The 20,298-nt window shown below is 37.7% G+C and overlaps 1 protein-coding gene across 3 annotated transcripts in view; it reads right to left on the reverse strand.

The window, feature by feature from the left end:
- Window positions 1-11,426, reverse strand: part of MYBPC3 (myosin binding protein C3) — a 62,708-nt gene extending 51,282 nt beyond the window's left edge. For all 3 annotated transcript variants that reach the window (XM_009807849.2, XM_059819982.1, XM_059819980.1), the window contains exons 1-2: window positions 11,292-11,426; window positions 2,077-2,343 (exon numbers count right to left, since the gene is read on the reverse strand). In XM_009807849.2, coding sequence (XP_009806151.2) covers window positions 2,077-2,343; window positions 11,292-11,316 — 292 coding nt within the window. In that variant the 5' untranslated portion in view covers window positions 11,317-11,426. The remainder of the gene's footprint in view (window positions 1-2,076; window positions 2,344-11,291) is intronic.
- Window positions 11,427-20,298: the final 8,872 nt, after the last annotated feature.

Here is a 20,298-nt window from a genome sequence, read left to right on the forward strand (position 1 = left end):
CTGTCTATCCTTTCTTCCCCTGGCTTATGGAAGTTTACGGCCTCTCAATTAAACCATGACCTCACAGAAAAATTCAGGCAAATGCATTTGGCACAATGGAGAAGATAGAAATGTATGAAAAGGGAGTAGGAGTGAGCAACTGGGGCAGATGGAGGGAGGTAGGATTTCTTGAAACAGACCAGTTGCAGAAAGGTGAGGTTTTTTTTCCATAGGTAGCGGAGCCACTTCCAAAGGGCCTTGCCTACCTTTCATCCGAGTCCCACATGCTGTTCCCCAGCTATTTGCCATGTCTTTTCCACCAGAGATTTCTGGCCCTGTTATGCCATGCGATGACTAATTTGAGTGGCTCCTCTGTCACAAAGGGAGGAGGGCAGTTTCCATTGTTTTGATAATGAAGAGCTGAAATTATTATTGTTTGTGAAAATAATAATGGGTAATCCAGTTACTCTTTAACAATCTAATCTTAGTAAGCTCTGAAAAACAAGACAGTATCTGTAAACATATGATCAACCCTGCTCTCAGAAAAATTTTGCCTTTTACCCTGTAATTTGTGTCCTGAAAGAAAACTGTGATTTTAAATCGGTATTATTTTAATACTTAAGTATCAAATTCTACTACTTTCATTGTTAGAAGGTATCCCATTGGATCTTCTCCAAATAAATTTCAACTCAGTTTTTACTGGAAAGTACTAAACCTTATTCTAACTAACATAGTGTAGATGCTCCCATAACTTGGATGCATAGCTGTTTAGAAAAGGCTTATTTTGAGGCATCATTATGTAATCTCTACAGGAAAATTCTCTCTCCTTTGGCATCCTGATATCTTCATCACCAATGTGTGCTTGTCAGAGGTGTATTGCTTTTAGGTAATGATTACACTTCCAAATTCAGTAACTCTGTTATCTGGAGGATATCTGCCTGTAGCAGGCTCTACCTGCAACTAACCCGAAAGACAATGAGGAAGATATAACTAGTATAATATGTACCTGTTTACTTTCAGGATGAGATAGTCAGCAGGATCATACTCTTATATGCTCTGACAACTGTTAAGTTATCCTAATCCATACTAGGATTTCCCCTTCCTCATAACCTGTCATGCACTGTCTTTGCATCTGGGACAGGCTGTCTTGTTTCCTGTTAAATATTCACCAGTATCTTTTCAGCTGACCAGAAGATCTCACTACCATCATGTTTCTAGAATAAACAGTGATAGCAAAGGAGAGGAGGTGATACAAACAATCAGAGTTTAAGGCTTTTCACCAAAATAAAAAGGCAAAATTAAAATACCAGAAGTGGTAAATGGGGACCATTTTGGACGGGAAAAAAGGGGTTGGGAAGGTCAAAATGTTTCAAAAAACTAGTGATTTCATCTATCCTCAGCATCTTCAGACATTTTTCATGAGAAAATTCCAGAGAATTTGGCTCTTTCTAGTTTTTTACCAGAAAAAACCCTGGGAAAGTTTTTCAATTTCCCATCTAACTGATCCTTTAGTGCATACAGAGGTAGTAACGATATGTGATATACAAATAATACAAAGGTTGCTCTTCGTATTCAAGTCCCTCTTGAAATATATATTTTTATTAGCAGGTGATTTTTGATACAGTTTTTGGGAATGTATGAGCTCCTAAAAACATCACAGCATAACTTGTAAATTTTTTGTTGCTCATTACAATTTGTATTTAAATAAAATAATTTAAAAAAAAAACAAACTAGGCCTAAGATGCAGGCATCTTAGTTTAGATCAGATTAGGTTAGACTACCTTTGCTTTGCTGTGCTTTTCAATAGTTAATTTGAAAAGCTTGACGGAGAATTCTGAAGATGTACATTGAGATTTCCTCTGTGATCTCCACTGTGTGGACTTCTGACATCTGGAAATGGGTGTCTTAGCTACAGGAAATGTATTCCTCAGCTTAATATTAATGAGTAGCTTCAAATAATTGGGCAAAACAGATGTATTGCTGGTAGAGAAATTTTACAGTGTTAACATAGGCTAATTTCCATGGGCCTCATTCATGAAGTGTGCATGTGGGACTGGAAATACTGATGAAATTAGAATTGCTTAGGAAACACTGTACCTGGTTCCTTGACCTTGAGTTCAAATTTGACCTTGGAACTTCCAGCTATTACAGCATATGTCACATCATCTTCTTTTCCTACATTATTGATTGTCAGTGAATGCTTGTTTCCTTCTGCCTTGATGACATATTTCTCACTTTCAGTAATTTCTGTGCCAGCTCGCTGCCACTTCACCTTGATGCTGGCTTTTTCTGTCTCTGCTTCAAACACAGCTGTGCTTCCGGCTGTCACCTCTGTTGTCTTCGGCTTCTTGGTAAACGCAGAAACTAAAAAAAGAGAGAGGGCTCACTAAAATCTGTTTTGCAATTGTGGCATATCTGGTGTAGTCAGCTGTTGTGGCTGCAACAGCTGTCTCCTTTCTCTCCCATCTGCCTATGCAAGACATAAATTACAACACTTTCCACAGAGAAGTTGTGGAATTGTCTTTGTGTTTACCGAGTTCTGTCTCTGACTGAGATGTCATATCTTCTCCATATTGTCATGAAATAAAATGGAATGGATAGCAAACTCATCTCGCTGTCCATCTTCCTCTTTCTTTCCCCCATAATGAGCTGTGATTTTTCATAAGTGAATGTTTTGATCTATGACAAGACGGCATGATATGTATTCTTTCATATCAAGCTCTCTACATTAATTTGCCGCACAGTTTTATTTAGAAATAATAATTCTGTCCTAACTGTTGCTTAATACAGTTATTAAACAGGATCAGGAGTGGTTCCTCCAACAAAATTGCAGTTTGTGCAGTAACCTGTGTCCTAATATAGCACAATGAACTAATGTCTCATCTTTAGTCCTTCTGTTTTGACTGATCAAGGCTTTAGTGGAAAGGGATGCACGTTCCTATGATGGCCCCAGCTAAAATAATATCAATTGTTGTTTTCATTCAGAAGTTTAGTTCAGCATTAAAAGTTAAAGTACTTGCCTATGTAGCACTTTACAACAACTATTTTCTAATTAATTACAAGGTGGATCAAAATATTGCCTCTATGTGTCAAGAAACACTTATGATGCTTATAATGAGAATTAATGAAATTATTAATATATGGAGTGAACAAGCCTAAAGAAAATGATGTTTTACTTCATATGTAGTCAAAGTAGCACAACGGATAGGAATTTGGAAAGCAAGCAAAGTATTGTGATTTTGGTCCATGAGTATCCTCATCTTTCTCAAGATTAGGTTTTAATAAGGTAACTTATTTTACTAATTTCTTTACCCTGATTTATTTATTTAGATTTCTTCAACTTTATTTTGAATCAAGTTTTTAATTTTATGCTCATGTTGTGGTTTTAATGAAATCTGTTATCTTTTTGCTAATTGCTGTAAGCTATGCTCATGTATAAAAATACCAGTAATTAACATTTTGATTTGTACACTGAATGATTTTGTGCATCATTATGTTGTCTTTTTATTGACTCACCCCTTCATAACCACACTTTTATAAAATATTAGTAATTCCATCACATTTAATTATATCTGTCACCTCTGTGGCAAGTTATCTATGGCTCTTCTACTTGGGCAGTAACAAGAACTCTTCCAAGCACCACAACAATTGTTATAATTAGCTTTAAACTTTTGATTCTGCTTTCTAAAAATGAAGGGAACATGTCAGGGAAATATTTTAAAAGAAATAGTTTATACTTTTATTCAAACAGGTGCTTTAGTTAGTATAAATGGTACATTACTAATAATACCATCTGTTCATTGCACAAAATCTCTGTTCCTGTGGCGTGTCCTCAGACTGCATAAGTTAATTGATGTCAGTGGAGTTACATCTGCAAAGATTTCATCTGATGGCCTTTGGACTTCAGTCATAATAGAGTTAACTTTTCTTGCATTGTTTTGCAAAGGATTCAAAGCTGCTTAAACATCAATTAAAGTATCGATTGCAAATACTTGTAGAATTTAGTAGGTATTGTGTTTTGCCTCTCTTTGTTATATAAAAAACCTAATTTACACTTTTCTCTTTCTTTTTTCCCCACATTTTATATGTTTGATGGAAAAACAATTTTGGTTTGCACTGAGCCTATAGTAGCCTTGACAGAGCTCCGGTTGTATTCTTCTGCATACTTTTTTTCCATGTTAAGATATAAGTGTGTGAAATTTCCTCTTGGAGTGGAATGTCCCTGCATGCTTTTCTGTGAGTTTTTTCTAACCTCAGGTCTGTAAGTGGTGTAATTGTTCTTAAACAGAATATACGACTGTAGAATATTGGGCTCTATACTATAGCGTAATACTCAAATGCCTGTTACCAGCTGCACATCTTTTGATACAGTATTGCACTTTAGTAAATAACACAGCAGGGTATACTTCGATGCAGTGTATCGTGAATAATTGCAGAAGAATTATTGTAGACAGCAGGTTTGATGTACAGAATTCAAAAGACATGTAAAGGCAGCCAGGCTACTGCACAGTGGGGAGCCAGGTCAGTTCTGGAACCCACTCCTGAAATACCTACTAGCTGGCTCCTTTCCCTATGATGCTAGAGATAAAGCAGCAAAGAGGCATGTTTTATGTCTCTGAGTGCTATCATCACTCTTCTGTTTAAGCACAAAAGAATCTATAAATATATTAATTACTTAACAGCAGTGTGGCTTGTAAAGGTTCCAGCCTACAAATGGCAGGGTTTCAAGACATGCATACTTGGAAGTAACTCTCTGATCTGCTGCACACCCTGCAAAGTGATTAGGTTTCTTACATTTACTTTAGATGACTCAATGAAAACAGATTGTTGGCCAGAACTACGTGCAGAGTGAGAAATCTCCACCACCACATAATAATTCTGAATTTTGTACACATGTAGAAGTGTACAAATAAGACTCCTTGCCTTTTTTTTCCTCTCTCTCCCTTTCCCGCCAAAAGACTCATTTCAGTTCTGACTTAAAATGATTGTGAATAGTTCCACTAAAGCATGAAATTGGAAAAGCCAAAAATCTCCCATGAGAATAAAGGCCAGCAAGAACAGTTGTTGAGAACCCACTTTTTCACAGGTAAAGGAGACTCGAATAAGAGTCATTTTCCTGCAGTTGAGATTCAGAGTCAGTGGGTGACAGTGTCCAAAGTAGTGTGTCTCTGTATCATCCATCTGTATTCCCTTTCATCTTTCACTGTTTGTATTTGCAAAGGAAAAGTAGTGATGTACAGCTGGAGATTTTACAGGAAATTACTTTGTTGCAGAAGAGAGATTGCTGAACAAGCGTGCGAAGATAATGCCATCATTTTTCCTTCTGTGGGAAAAACGGGCTGCTTAACAGAAGAAAGAGAAGTTAGAGATCAGCTATTCCCAGTCTCCTTCATTGTGGCTGCTACTTTAAGTAACGTATAAATCCAAGTTCACCAGCAGATTTTTTTTTTTTCATGCAGTTATACCAATCTAATCCAGCTATTTCCTCATTAGGAATGTTCCCAAACATCACCATTCAAAACTTCTTGTCTGTCCTGAGAGCCTCACTTTTGCCTGCTTTTATCAGAAACACATTCCCCATTTGGCAATCTCTATGACTTCAACATTTGGCTTCTACCCAGATATGCCCCTCTGAGTTCCATATATCCATCCCATACTCAAAACACTCTTGAGTATGACCACCACCATCATGCTGTGGAAAACCCAGTGACCATGACACCTCTCGTGATTTTGTGGAATGTCTTACAGCTCTTGTGCCTGTCAAGCACTGACAGATCTCAGGCACTATCGCATGTTTATCCAGACTCCAGTCAAACATGCACTTAGGAGCCATTGGGCTGGGGCACCTGATGACCAAGCAGCCAGTGTTCTCTGCTGCCCACTTTGTTAACTCTCTGCTTCCCAGTAACTTCTAACCCACCCTGCACAAAGGGAGAGAAAGGTGACGTTAGTACTAACATACTATAGCAATTCTGGAGAGGGGGCAGAGACGCGCATGAGTTACCAGTGCTGAAGATGACAGGAATTATTGAGGGGAAGGACAGTGATAGGTGCTGTGTGTGTTTGTGTTTTGTGGCGATGGAGTTGGGATTGCTGTGGGGAGTTAATATGGGGAGAGAAGAGGGATGTGGAGCTAATGAAAGAAAACGAGGCTAGGGCCACTTTGTACTAACCCGTTTTTCAGCACTTCACTTCTCATATCCCAGACCTTCCTAATCACTTCTAGCTTCTATAATGCAAAGAACTTCATATAACTTCCGAGTAATGTAAACCAGCAAATTTCTACCCCAGGCAGAAGAGGAAGCAGGCTGCATGTAGTCTGCAGTAGTCTTGCAGAAAACTTTTTGGTGGTTAACGCTGCTGCTACCAGAACTTGCACGCAGCACCCATCCTTTAAAAGTCTCGTAACACCTGAAGATGTACACATCAGTCATACAGATAGGTATGTTACATGAGTTACAGCTTCATTAATTAATAATAAAAAGCTCTATTTGGAGGTCCATGATCAGGTTGCATTTTGATAGTAATTTGTTAATAAGTCTTTCAATCAGGAGGCTGAAGAAATATAAAATACATTTGGTTTTGGCCACATTAAACTAGAATTAAATAATTTAAGTTCCAAAAACGATTTCCTTCACTTTTCACCTACATAAAATAAGAAAACTAGTGTTCTGCCTTCTTACTGCTGCCATTTATTAAATCTTCATACTAGTACCTGTATGCTTTCTCCTTTACTTTCTGACCTGCACTGAAGCAGTCTCCTTCTAACGTCCACCATCACCCTAGTTTACTATTCTGCTTCAAAATTTTTTCATGCTCTCCTATGCAAAAACCTAGAAAATGGCTAAGCTACTACCCAGGTCGTTATCTATTATACTAATCATGGTTTCCTTTCCTCTCTTGTTGAACTATATATCTATTTACTGGGCTTATATTTTGTAAATGTTTTGAGGCAGAGACTGTTTTTCTGTTGTCTTCGTACAACATCAAATTGTTAGTAAGTAGCTACTAAGTACTGTTGTATCCCTAAAAAGAATAAAAGTTAACATCAGAAGCTGTAAGAGACATTCCTATTTGATTATTGTCAGAAAACAATGGAGATGAGATGTATATTAAAATGATGTTTAAATAACTGGAATAATTTCAGTTCCTAGTCACACTCTCTAAGTTATTTGGCTTGTTAAGAATCACAAGCATTAGGTGAAAACCTTTTCCTAAAATCACTGCATTTCAAAGTATGCATGAAGTATGTGAAATTAAAGTGAGGGAGAAGTGTGGATTCCACAAGAGTGATTTTAACTAGATAGAGTGATAGAGGAGAGCCATTCTCTTGGTGTTTTTTGGGGGGTTTTTTTGGTGTGTTTTTTTTTTTTATTTAATTTCATCCCGCTTCTCAGAGCGGTGGCTCTGACTTCAGCTCTTCGTCATTCATTACTTGTGATATGTACATGTAGGCGAGGGAGATAAGCACTTAAGCAGAATGTGTGTTAGATAAGGCTTTCAAATGGTATTCTGCCTTTCTGAAATAAAACCCGTTAAAGGTACAAATGTTTTAGGAGAATCTAATGCATCTGGTTGAGTGCACACGCTACAAACTGCAGCAGAAATCTGTGATGAGTGTAATTGCAAAAAATATAGTCACAGGTTTTCTCCAACAAAGCTGAGTTATCTACTGCACAGTCTGTGTATTTGGTATTAAAACATTTATCTGACCAATGTATTGAATTAATATTACAAAAGTACTATTAGCTTTTGGAATTCCCTAATTTGTTAAGGTTTCATGTTGAAAATTTGTCTTTGCTTTAGTACTTACACTTGGCATCTGGTTTTCCTTTTATACCATTTGCTCTTCCATTGATTTAAAAGCCAAACTGTGGATAAGCAGGCTTCAGTAATGGAGCTTGTAAATTCCTTGCTGAGGAACTATATAAAGATGCTATGCATTCCTCGGACAGGAGCTAAGTGGCTTCTTGCAATTACAAGCTTAATCATTCCGTGATCCAAAAGCTATTGAACTACTCAATCTTATCATTCCTTGCCTACTTCAGCAGCTGAGATTGTAAATTCCTGTAACATGAGCAAGAGGCGAGGAATAGTTTCACCGAGCAGAGTCACCTCTCTCTCTATGCATCCATCATACTTTCTGTAAAGTGGGGATAATAACAATGTTCAGCTTGCTTTTGAATCTTAACTTACAAAACAGGAAAATATATCTATATGAATTATTATTATTAATTTTTGTATTACTGTAGTGCACAGAAGTTGTTGTCATGGAGCAGTACTTTACTGTGCTAGGTGCTTGCAAGTGTAAAACGATGAGCTTATATTCAAACTAAAATTCTACACTCTTCATTATGCAGCATTGATTATTATTATTATTAATGCCAAAAGCCTTTGTGTACTTACAAGCCAGGTTATTTATAAACCCTTGATAAAATTTTCTAATCTGAACTGCAAAATCTAGACTCCTCAATCTATTAAAAACATGAATAAAAATTGGCTGATTTTTCAGTGAAGGTAATATCAGACTTCTCCTTTTCCAGATATAGTAATGCACACGTTTCCCATGAAGTCCCATTTATCTACTAAATTTGGTGTTTAAAAGGTCAGCTGTTTCCTCTTAATGTCACAAAATATTGTTAGGGAAATGGTTGGGTTTTTTTTAACCTTTCTGAGTTTTCACAACAAAAAAAGGGATCAAAACTTTCCCAAAAGTGTGCCTATGAAAAGAGATTAAGTATGAAATGTTTAAATCAAAGGGAGAAGAACATGCAACAGAACCCAGCAAAAAGCGATGCTTTTAAATGTTTGGTTGTTTGCTCTGACACTAAATTGCTACAGGTCTTCTAAATCCTTTTACTCTTGGGGACTGTATAGATTTTCTGGAAAGCTACAATGGTTCTTTTGGTATTCTGTAAATAAATAGGGCAGTGCCTTATCCTGAAGTATTTTAGTTGGACAGTTTAAAGTAAAAGAATGTCTGTTGGAAAATCTACTTTACTGTTTCAGGTTTTGTGGGTTTTTTGTTTGTTTGTTGGGGTTTTTTTTAAATATGTTAAAAGGTTTGTTAAAACAGCAGATACAGGCAGAATATCTCTGATCATTCTCTGGCATGAAGCATTTTCCTTTGTATGAATTGCTGGATGATTTTTCAGCCCTCCTGAGATTATGCTCAACATTATTCCATCTTGAAATGGCTTGAACTATATAAAGGGATTAATGTCTCTTGGGAGAATGAGAAGATCCTCTCTAAAAGTTATGGGGCATGTAACTGGTTCTGTCTTGGTCAGAGTGGGTAATAAGAGCTTTTCCTCCCCCTGCTGCGATAATCACAGTGTTTGGGCTAGTTTGTTCATAAGAGTTGTGTAGGACTAGTGATGTTTGACACCTGTTAGATTTCTCTGGAGAAATAAGCTGGAATAGAATTTCTCTTCACCATTAGCGCTAGCAAAGGTGGGCATCTTCACAAACAGAGAAGTCGCCTCTCATTCGCAGAGACTGAAAATGTTAATTTAAAGGCAGTTAAACCATTAGAAATCAGAAGTCACAATGCCTAGGTGATCACGCTGTCAAATTTGGCCTACTCCATCATACTTCATTTTGCCAGCATTGTCAATCACAAGCATTAGACATTTCAATAAATCTCAAAAATCATGTGACTTTAAAAATAGAATATGGTTATGAATGTCTTATTTTTGGGGTGATTGCTGAACCTTTACAGCTTATATTTTCAAGGCTTTCTCTACAATTACAATGTCTGGTATATACATCTTCTTTATATACGATTCTACTTTCATCTGATTTCAGAAACCGCAGATTTAAGAACATCAAATGATGTTATAGTTGTGATAAAATTCAGGGATTGGTGACACCACTGTTACTTTAGATTTATCATATAGAGGGAACATAAAGAATCTTGTTGGAGTTAATCATGCTCTAGTGCTTTGCAGTTCTTAACAGGAGATACGGGCTGGATTTGTGCTCTGCCTCTGGCAGTGGCTGATTCCAAATATTTTGGCCAAAATTAAAGTTCTTCTTAACAAGTTCTTCTTTCGTTGCAGTGACCACAGGAGATTTTCCCATCGACCAGCCTAACAGGGGACTGATGCTCATTCAGTCCTTTGCAAAGCACAAAGGCCTGCATTAATAAGTATCAACAGCTATTATTGACTAATTCTGGAAACTGCACATTATTAAAAGAGCATGCATCTTGTACTGTACATTCGGGTAGTAGTGATTCTGGGTATATACTGGCATTGGTGAAGTGAGAGCTCTAAAAGTGAAGAATCCCAGATTTAGTACAATTTTCTCCAGCCTTGTGTATTGGATATGTGCACACTTTTCAAACAATCATAACTTCAACTTTTGACAACTTTTTTTCCAAACTTAATTGTGGACACAAAGTGCTGCTGAGACATTGTCCTCTACCCACACTCAGGTGTCCTGAAGCTAAACTCTCCCTACCTCTGCTTTCCAGGCTCTCTTCCTCCTTCTCAGACAAACAGATTCATTGCACCTTACACCCCATCCTAGGCGTCCCCTTCTTTCCTATGTGGGCAGCCTCTGAGTGATTCCTTATTTCTCAATTTTAAATTAGAACTTTCCTAAATCTGAAATCTTTTCCTGATGTTTTTTCTAATGGGACAGGACTTGCACTGGACTATGTGACCTTGGCTTTCTGAAAGTGGCTAGTTATCTTCCGGCTCAAGGGGAAAGGATGGAGGAGGGTGAGTGAAAAGAAATATGCATATATTCTTTACAGTACAATATCTTCTTTTTTCCTAGAGCTCTACTGTCACTGGCTGGGAGAACTAGGAAGAGTAAGCTCTGAATCAAGTGCCATTTGCTTTCATTTTCACAGAGATTACACTACCAACAAATGCTACCAAATTTTGCTGCTTTACACTTCCTCAAAAGTATTAGGGAAAAAAACAAAACAAAACCGGGAGAAGTTTATACTGCCTAACTGCCCAAGAGAGAGACTACAAGATTTTTTCAGAGTCCTAAAGGTGACTAGGAAAGAAAACGAGAAATTAAAAGAATCTGAGAATTAAACATGTTTCACCTCTATTCTTTCCTCATCCAAATTCTTTTGGCAACCCTCAGCCACAGAATTTTCTCAAACTAGTTACTGCTTTCTCCGTAACATCACTCAACATCTCATATATTTATAACTTCATAAAATATTGTCTTTTTTTCCTCTCTAATTTTTTTTTTTCCACTGAGGTATCTCATTTCTAGCATACAAAAGCTACTCACATTTATCTCTGTCAAGCTGTTCTTAGGTTTTGTCTGTCAGTTATGATCCTTACCTGCTTTCTTTACAGGCTCTGGCATCTTCACTTTGTTTCTGATGAAGCTCCCAGTTGTATAGAAAGCAGGGTCTGAGCTAAACAGGAATGAGACTGCAGGGCTTTTGAGACCCCCTAAAGAAACACTCGGTGGAAGCCCCCATCCTGCTCCTCCCCCTTGATCCCTCACTGTTGTCAACTACGGCACCTTATCAACAGCAGAGCACACTTGACAGGCTACATCAGCTGGGATAAATATAGCCAAGTTCCAGGAGCCAGAGAGCTCAAACCACCCAAGACTGGCTACCACTGATCTGTTGGTACAAACCAGAGCACAATCTGATGTTGCACACGCGTATGGTACCTTTTTCAGCTTCACATATGTATTGCATTAAGAATTCCTACCCTGACATGTGGATAGCACATTCAGCAAACTAGATCTGATAGTTACATCTGCTGTATGCTGGTTCTGTACTTACTCTAAGTATGTATCTGCTTGCATTCTTGCTACCTATTTCAGTCTTTGTTATGTTATGATTGGGTCAGAACTGAACAGCCCCTCAGAGAGCTTTTTTTCTCTTCTACTGAAGACTGTGTTTGTAGAACTAAATGTGAACCTTCAGGAAAGAACTTTCTTTTTCAGAGACACTTATACATCACTGACATTTGCAGTCACAACTAGAAAGCATGACACTACTTAAATAGTTTCAGTCCTCCCTCCCCACCCACCCACTTGATCCGCAGCATATATTTCTTGAAAACTTTTTTTTTTTTTAAGTATAATTTAAAAAAATAATTCCAAGGTTCTATTTGATACCTCTAGAAATTTTAATTTTGCTTAATTATATAGAAAAGCTCTGGGGGAAATCTCGGTAGAAAATTACTCTGGTATTGCCATTTCATGCTCCAGTCATTGCTTCTTATTTATTCATACATTTAGCATATGTCAAAATAGTAACTGTGGACAACCATCCCTTTATTGACTTGGTGGTATATCCATTTCCTGTCACTTTTGTCTGTCTCATTTTGAGCTTTATCAGAGAAACACTGTAAGCCAAGCATTTAGCACATTTTAGCTACCAATAGTATTGAAAAAATAATTAAAAAAAAAATGTGGTTTTCAGTTTTTCCAGTTTTACTAGCCTGTAAAAACGTCCATCTAAAGGATTTCTGCTTTTGGCAGGGAGCTCAGAATAGACAAGTGTGCACACAGCCCATCAGTCACTCTACTTTGGGTCTGTCTTTCACATCTGACTCTCTGGGTAGACTGATAGGACAAATGTGAACATGCAAGAATGACTGCTGCTACCTCTCCTGATTTTGGGCCAAATACTTCTTCCCCTTCCCGTGAAGGAATTTTTTACATATGAGTGAGGAGGATGGGCAGGATGCGACCTATGTACATTTTCCATTGCCTCTGTTTCTGGTGGAGCATAAGTTAGCATGATATGTTTTTGACCTACTATCTTGTGCCTGAGGCATTCACTGGGAGTCAGGAAATCTTGGCTATTTGCTTTGGCTTGAACTCTTTCAAAGGGTTTGGGTCCCACAGTATGAAAAATCTTGTCACTCACTAGTAAAGATCATTATTCCTTTCTTAAATGTTTCTCGCTATTAGAGAGCAGCCATTAACTCTCTCTTCTCTCCAGAGCTGATCCCCAACACACTGTTGGAACTGCATCCAGATCCTTTCTGGGAAGAGAGTTGTCTCCCTGCAACCTTAAACAATAGAGGCCACAGGAGGCAGAGCTACCATGAACTGATATGGAGAAAGAAAAAAATCTATGCAGATTATCCAGAGGTGGACTGTGATCAGAGCCATGCTTCTTCTCAACTTAGTTGCCTCTCTAGTATGTCTCCTTGAAATGATGTTTACAAAGAAAATTACCTGACTAGAAGTCATTTCTGCAGTATTTAAAAAATGAACCTCTTGTAATTGCCATCAGAATATGCTAATCTTCCTCAGGAATCATTTTGCCTAGGGAAGTTAGTTTTGCTACTTCATCCTTTCTCCCTCATCTATTAGCAAATAATTATTTTTACTGAAAGCCTATATGCTGTGTTCTGAGGTTCTTGATTTGATAAAATGCATAGTAAGCTGACATGTTATATTAGATTTGGATTCAAAAGATTGTTCCGTTTTGAAGTTTTTTTACAGTTAGCACCATAGGCCTTTATTACCATTAACTAAAATAGTGCAAGTGAAAATAAACCCATTTGTACGGGTTTAAAGGAAATATGTACTTATATACAAAGTCTTTAAAATGCAGGCATGTAGTATTTATCATATACTGCAAGCCTGTATTTGTTCTCTGTGAGTGTCCAGTAGGAGGTGCTTCAAAGTAAGAACTGAGAACGTTGGAGTAATTAAATATGGGATAATTCATATGTAACACAGAACTCATTCTGAATGCTAAGAGATAATTGGCTTAAGTACATCTTAAATATTTCTTCTAAGTTCTTGGAACTCTCAGTATTATTGATTCACCTAAATACTCATTTCTTTCTAAAATGGCATTAGCTCTTTGGACTCAATACTTTCCAATAATGGTGATTCCACTGTTGAAATACACATTGTAAAAACAGGTGTTCTACTATTGGTTCTGAATTTTCTAACGTTTAATTTGAAAAATCCTCTTGTTCTGGGAGAGCAGAAATTGCCATTCAGTGTCTGAGTGTTGGTTGTTTTCTATACTTTTGTCACAGCACCTCCAATTTTTTAGGACAAAATATACAGCTGTGTAAATCAACATTAAAATGCTTTTAAACCTGATGTCACATATGGAAACATTTTCCTTTATTTGCCACTTTCTCACTGTCAGGTATTTGTCTGTATGGTGGTCAGGCATGTGTCTGACGATGGCGTGTCTATAAGAGGTCACTTCCATCACTTCGACGATGGAAGGGTTCTGCTTCCTCCAGGGCAAATGAGGAGTTCATCCTGCCATCGCATGGCTTGCAGAATAATTGCGTTTGTATGTTTCTCTGGAAATTTATGGGATGATCTAAACTGTATTACCATTCAAAGGAGTTACAGTCATTCATTAGATTGAATTCTAAAGGTGTGTTGTTTGGGGTTAGTATCCCAGTAACTGTCTATGAGCCGTTATTTCCTGGGGAATTTGAAAGAAATTTATGCTACTCTGAAAAATCTAATATGCTAGGATAATAAGTTGCTAAAAATATATAAGATGAAGAAGCATTCACACTGTGTATCAGAAGGGGAAGCTAGACAATATACTCTGCATTTCTTTATTAATGTAGGGAGTACAGCATGCGGGAGTTCATCCCAAAGATACTTGCTGAGATCACATAAATAAGTTTATTCTGTTTTGCGCACTCTCCTGCTTATTGATCACAGACAGTTAGAAACTATTTTAGACTTGAAGAGTTATGGACTCTCATAAGTGCCTGGGAACCTTATCCCAATGCATTTCATGTTTCCCAAACTTTATGTGTTTTTTTCTCTGTTTAAATACATATTCCTTATTTAATGTGGTTGTAGCATTTTCCTTTTCATGAATGGATTTTCAACCTATGACAATACCTGACATCTTGATTTCTTTGGATCTCTTTTCTCAGGATTTCATTTTGTTTATTCCATATCTTTCTCACTGTAGATTTGATTCTTTCCGTAAACATTTAGTGGTATAGTTTTAATTCAGCAAGCTACTGGAGGACATGAATAACTTTAAATGTAGACATAATTCTGACTACTTGTGTGCACAAAATCAGGCATATTTAATTCAAGTACTGCAGTGAGTCAGTCCCTTAGCTGATTATTCTCCATAGATACTTTCCAGGATTCAGAATCAAGTTTACTCTGGGGAGAGTATGAATTACTTCTTCCCCACAATGAATCAGAGCCACAAGAATTATTTAATCTCATGCAGGGAAATTATCCTATTCCAGTTATAACTTTGCAGCTTTTGTGATTTAAAATGTTATTTAAAATAGGGTCTGCGTGTTCAAGGCAGAGCAAAATAAATGTTTTCTCTGCTATTACACTTCTGGTTACCAGGTGGCAGCATTGTTGTAATAGTAAACCTTTTTCTAGCATTTTCTACATTATATTTATTTATTTATGTAGCCACTTTTAATAACAAAACTGCTATGCAAATGAAGTATATGATAGCGATGGCTACACTGGCCCAAAATAGATGTGTAGTGGATTGTGATAACTACTTACCAATGCACCGCAACACTAGACAATTTTTTAGAAAGTGTGTGAAGTTTCATCCTATATTCAAATGAAACTGATGTACAACCATAGTGAAGCACACTTCAAATGTCTCTGGGGCTTTGCTAAAAAAGTGAATGAGGGGGAAAAGGGTGTCTTTCCTTGTCAGAAGAATTATCTTGCAAGTCTGACATTATTGTTCTGTGCCTCAAATAGCGGCTTTCATCATGTAGTTCAAAGTCAAGTTCAAAAATGACAGTAATAGGTGGCTTGCAGTGACAGGCCATGGGATTATCTTCCTGATTTTGGATAGCTGCTGCATGGCTTATGCAGAGAAACCTGAGGATTTATTATTTGTAGACAAAGTTAGCAGCACCTCCTTCTAATAAGACTATCCAAATTCCTATTAAAAGGCTATGTTTTTAGATGGTTACAACTTTGCCCAAATATAGCTATCCAGGTGGAAAAATCTATATATTACTTTTTTGCTTTGGTGTTTTTCTGCTTTTAGTTTCTGTCATGCCATTTGATTTCTTGTCTCTGTTTATTTGTCTCTCTGCCTCTTAGATTTGTTTTGTGAAAATACCACCTCTGTGATTCAGCAGTTTCTGAGGACAAGGTAGTATAATTAACTCTCAGTTCCAGGGGCTGCAGATTTACTGGTGGGAATGGTGGGATAGCTGAGCTGGCTCAGTGCAGAGCACAAGACCGGCAGGAGTCATTCACTGAAGTGCTGCACCCCGTGAAACCAGGCAGACTGTTTCCTCTGTGCTTTTGAAACACAGGGCTCTGGGGTGTATGGTGCAAAGGCACTTGGCCTCGCTGACAGAACTTGAGTTTACAAGGGCTTACGAGATCTGGGTAACGCTGATCCTACTTATTTGAGCTTCCCTCTGCACAACCATTTTGTATCCCTACACTTTACATCACATATTTGAGATATTTCTAGACATTTGATGGTTAACTTGCTTTCATTTCAAGGCTATACTTTTAACTGGCTTCATGATAACCAACCTGAGTTGCTCCATATTCTAGACTATAGAAAAAAATGCAGTCAACATATGCTCAGTGGGAACTTTCTGGATTTTATCCTCTGAAAAAGTTTTGACTGTGTCAGTTGGGTCCAGTGTAGGGGTCAGCAGAATTTTCTCTGTGTTTATCTCTGGACTATTGTGAGGCTTGGGCTGAATCCACACACTTGAACTAAGAGCAAACAGCACATATGTCCTGTGCTCCAAATAGCATCTCTCTCAGGCTCATACAAAATGGAAGGGAATGCTGTGGAGAGCAAAGAATTAGACCTTCAGAGAGGGAAGGGAACACACCAAGTAGAATGGGATAAGGAAATAAAAATATGTAATTGAAGGGTATAGGTGGGGAGAAGAAAATTGAGGCTAGAGGTTGTGGGAGGTGTTTGACATAGATCCTCAAAGGACAAGAATACTGAATTGGGGAGCTGAGGTAAAAATGGGAGGGAGGGAAGAGAACTGGGAGTCAGTAGGTGATAAGACTGAAACTGTAAGTGGATGTGGGATGGGAAAACTATAAATGGTTGAACAAAAGTATTGGAACTGAAAACCATTCACATAAAGAGAAGCTGACTGGAGGTACATGTGAGAAAAGTTGGTCTGAGAGGAAGAAATAAGACTAGCTGGGCAAAAATTGAAACCTGACATTGAGACTAAAGCAACTGGGATTTACTAAATATGGAGGTGTCTGGTGGCTGAGTCTAGAGATGGAGAAAAGCTGAACAAAGAGCTGGGACTGGCTGAGAAAGGAACAGAGTGTTGGTGGGTGGGAAAAAGTAGAAAAGGGAATGTCTAAAGAAGAATTCTAGAATTATCTTTCTAAAAGTGAACACTCAAAACTCAGAAAATTAGTTAGTTAAATCTAAAAGAAACCCAAACTGATTTGTATACGCAAATGCCCAGCTCAGCACCCAAACATTCTTCACTTTGCATAAGGCAGAGGCGTCACAGCATTCTACCCAAAAGCTTCAGTGGTCAACGGGCTTCTCATACCAAGAGCACTGCTGCTCTGCTGCTGGGGAGTTAAAACAAAAGCTCAGAGGAGCCCTTAAAGCACAGAAACTGCATTCCTTCCTACCACAAAGCCGCTTCCCCAATCCTTTGCATAACCTTGGTCTCCCCAACACCTCCTCCCACCCTTCCTTCTCCTCCACCACCTCCTGCTAAACCTTATCTGTTCTACCACATCCTCATTCTCCTCCTGTCCATAGACTGCTCTGCTCATTCTCACGTACTGCTTTGGCTCCTCAATAGTAAAAAGTAGCACTGTGGGGAACTGAAGGCATGAAGAAGGGGGATGTGGCTGTATGACTGGAGAGAATGGAAAGAAACAGAGAATGGAAAGAAAGTTGCCCTGAGAAACATGATCTAATTGGCCTGCTTTGAGTAGGGGGTTGGATGAGGTGACCTCCAAAGGTCCCTTCCAACCTAAGTTACTTCGTTATCCTGTGTGGTGATGTGAGGGGTTGTGAGAGAAATAAATGGGGCTAAAGCAGACACGGTGAGCTACGAGTGAGAAAATGAGAAAAAATATCTGCAGCCTACTGCTATTTTCATGTGCTTTGGAATAAGTTCACATTCCCCAGCTCTTGGATGGGTTCTGATGACTTGGGTTATATACAGACCTGCCTAATACCACAGGCTCAAACGAACCAACTGAATTGCAACATGCAAATTTGTTAAAGGAAAGGTGAAACTTGGTGAAGTTTTAGCTATGTTACAGTTGCTTCAAAGAATAAAGCTCTTTGTCTGCTTGTCTGTAGTATGAGATTAGTGGGTTCATTACAGTAGCTTTGTTTTATTACAAGCTTTATATTTTTAGTGTTTTAGGTATATGGGTATGCAAAATTATGTAAATCTGGTTTGAGTATTGCTTAGAACAAGCAACTGTGGTGAGATAGCAAGTTAACATACAAAATAAATTAGAAATAAATGCAAATTCTTGGCATTGGTACCCCCAAAGTGCTGTAGTCTGTGTCATATCATAGTCTTTTCTACCAGTAATCCATACATTTTAAATACAAAAGAGTGGGATTCCCATGGAGAAGATACTGTTCTGGGCTTTGTCAAAGAAAAAATGCTTATTGTATTGTCATCAGTGGTAAAGTCTCTGCTATGAATTTACAACGTGCAGTCAGAGTGTAAGCAAAATTAAAGCAGTAGAGTAAATAAACTGAATTGAACTGTCATGTGATATAGCTACTTGTTATGAAGCTGGTACTATAGTTTGAATTAAGCTTGATGATTATGAAGTGACTTTTGTTGTGCAGAGATTTGAATGAGGGAGAAGAAAACTAGAATGAAATCGAAGAAAGAAAAAGAGATTAAGGGATACAAATAGAAAAAGTAAATTGAAGCAGAAGGTTTACTGAGGCAAGAAAACCTGACAAAGTACACAGCATAAGCCCTGTTGTAATTGAAAATGAAGACAAATACAGATTATAGACTCTGGCAGTGTATGGATCTTGAAATGAGGCCATGGAGATAAAATTTAATGAAGGAAGAGACAAAAAAACAGTAAATACATTAGGATATGTATATAAGTATTTTTCAGGAAGTTTGGGGAATTCTGATGTATGGCTGGAAGGAGTCTAAAATATTGTAGGAAGTTCAGTATTTTGGATTTAGCTCAGCAATAGTTTTCTGAATAATGTCTTTCCACAAGAATCCATTAGGAACTAGTCAGCAGCTAATAAAGGTGTGGTTTTTTTTTTTTTTAAAGGAGGATGCAAAGGTCATATGTAAGTTCACTATCCAGCTGTAGTACGAATTCTTGCTTTGAAAGAGGATCAATGATCTCTAACAGCAGTGGGCTGCAAAATATTCCTATAAACTTGTGCTAAACGTGGGTCATCTCTCCAGATAATGACCCGACCTACCTTTTTCCAGCACGTCTGCCTGTCTGGTACTTGGCCACTTTCAGAGAAAATGGAATGCTTGCTTCTCTGTAATTTTCCTGAACCAGTGATTTTGTCACATTAATTTTGGTATTTTTCTCTAAAATAGCCAAAGAGCTTCCGCTTGCATGTGCAACTGAATGGCGATAATTCAGCTTGATTAGGCAGCCCACTATCCAGACCAGTTTGATGGGATGGGATACAAACAGTACTGTGGTGGAGAAGCATCATCGTTTGGTCTCCTTCACAGCTGCAACACATGATTATTCAGACTCTTTATGCCACAGATGAAAAACCTAACCAGAAACAGATGGGGAGTGAATATTTTTAGAAACAGTATTTCAAAGCATTAACAAGAGGAAGAGAGAAAGATTTCAACTTTGAAGATAAAGAAAATTTTAAACCTCTTTGTTAAAGTATATTCAATAGGGGTTTTTTTTAATGTTTTAATTATAAATAACACTGTCCCCAGAAATATTTTTCCTCAAATTCTTCCATTTCCATGTTACATGGCCGGAACCAGTGTAAAATGCAAATTCTTCATTTCAAGTGCAAGAATCTGCTCTAAAATAATATTTTATGGTAGTGCACAGTGCTCAAATCACTCATTTAAAGGTTCTTGTTGTTTCTGTTTGAATGCTTGTTTTAATTTTGTATTATTCCTCCAGCATCTAATTGTTTTCTATGCAAGACTTCCTAGGAAAATGGAAAACTAGGTCTCTGAGATCTAAGAAGGCTTCTTGACAAGCTTGTGTCTTTTGTGATATCCTAAACATCTCCACAATTAGCTCACCAGTTTGCTTTTTTCAGTCATCACAGTTTTCCTGCAAGAGGAAATGATCCTTCTCCTCCAAATTATAGTGCCAGAGAATGATCATTTCTGCTTTTCAAGCTGTGTTTGTGATAAAGATATTTTTATGAAG

The sequence above is a fragment of the Gavia stellata genome, chromosome 7, assembly GCF_030936135.1.
Source record: "Gavia stellata isolate bGavSte3 chromosome 7, bGavSte3.hap2, whole genome shotgun sequence".
NCBI lineage: Eukaryota > Metazoa > Chordata > Aves > Gaviiformes > Gaviidae > Gavia > Gavia stellata.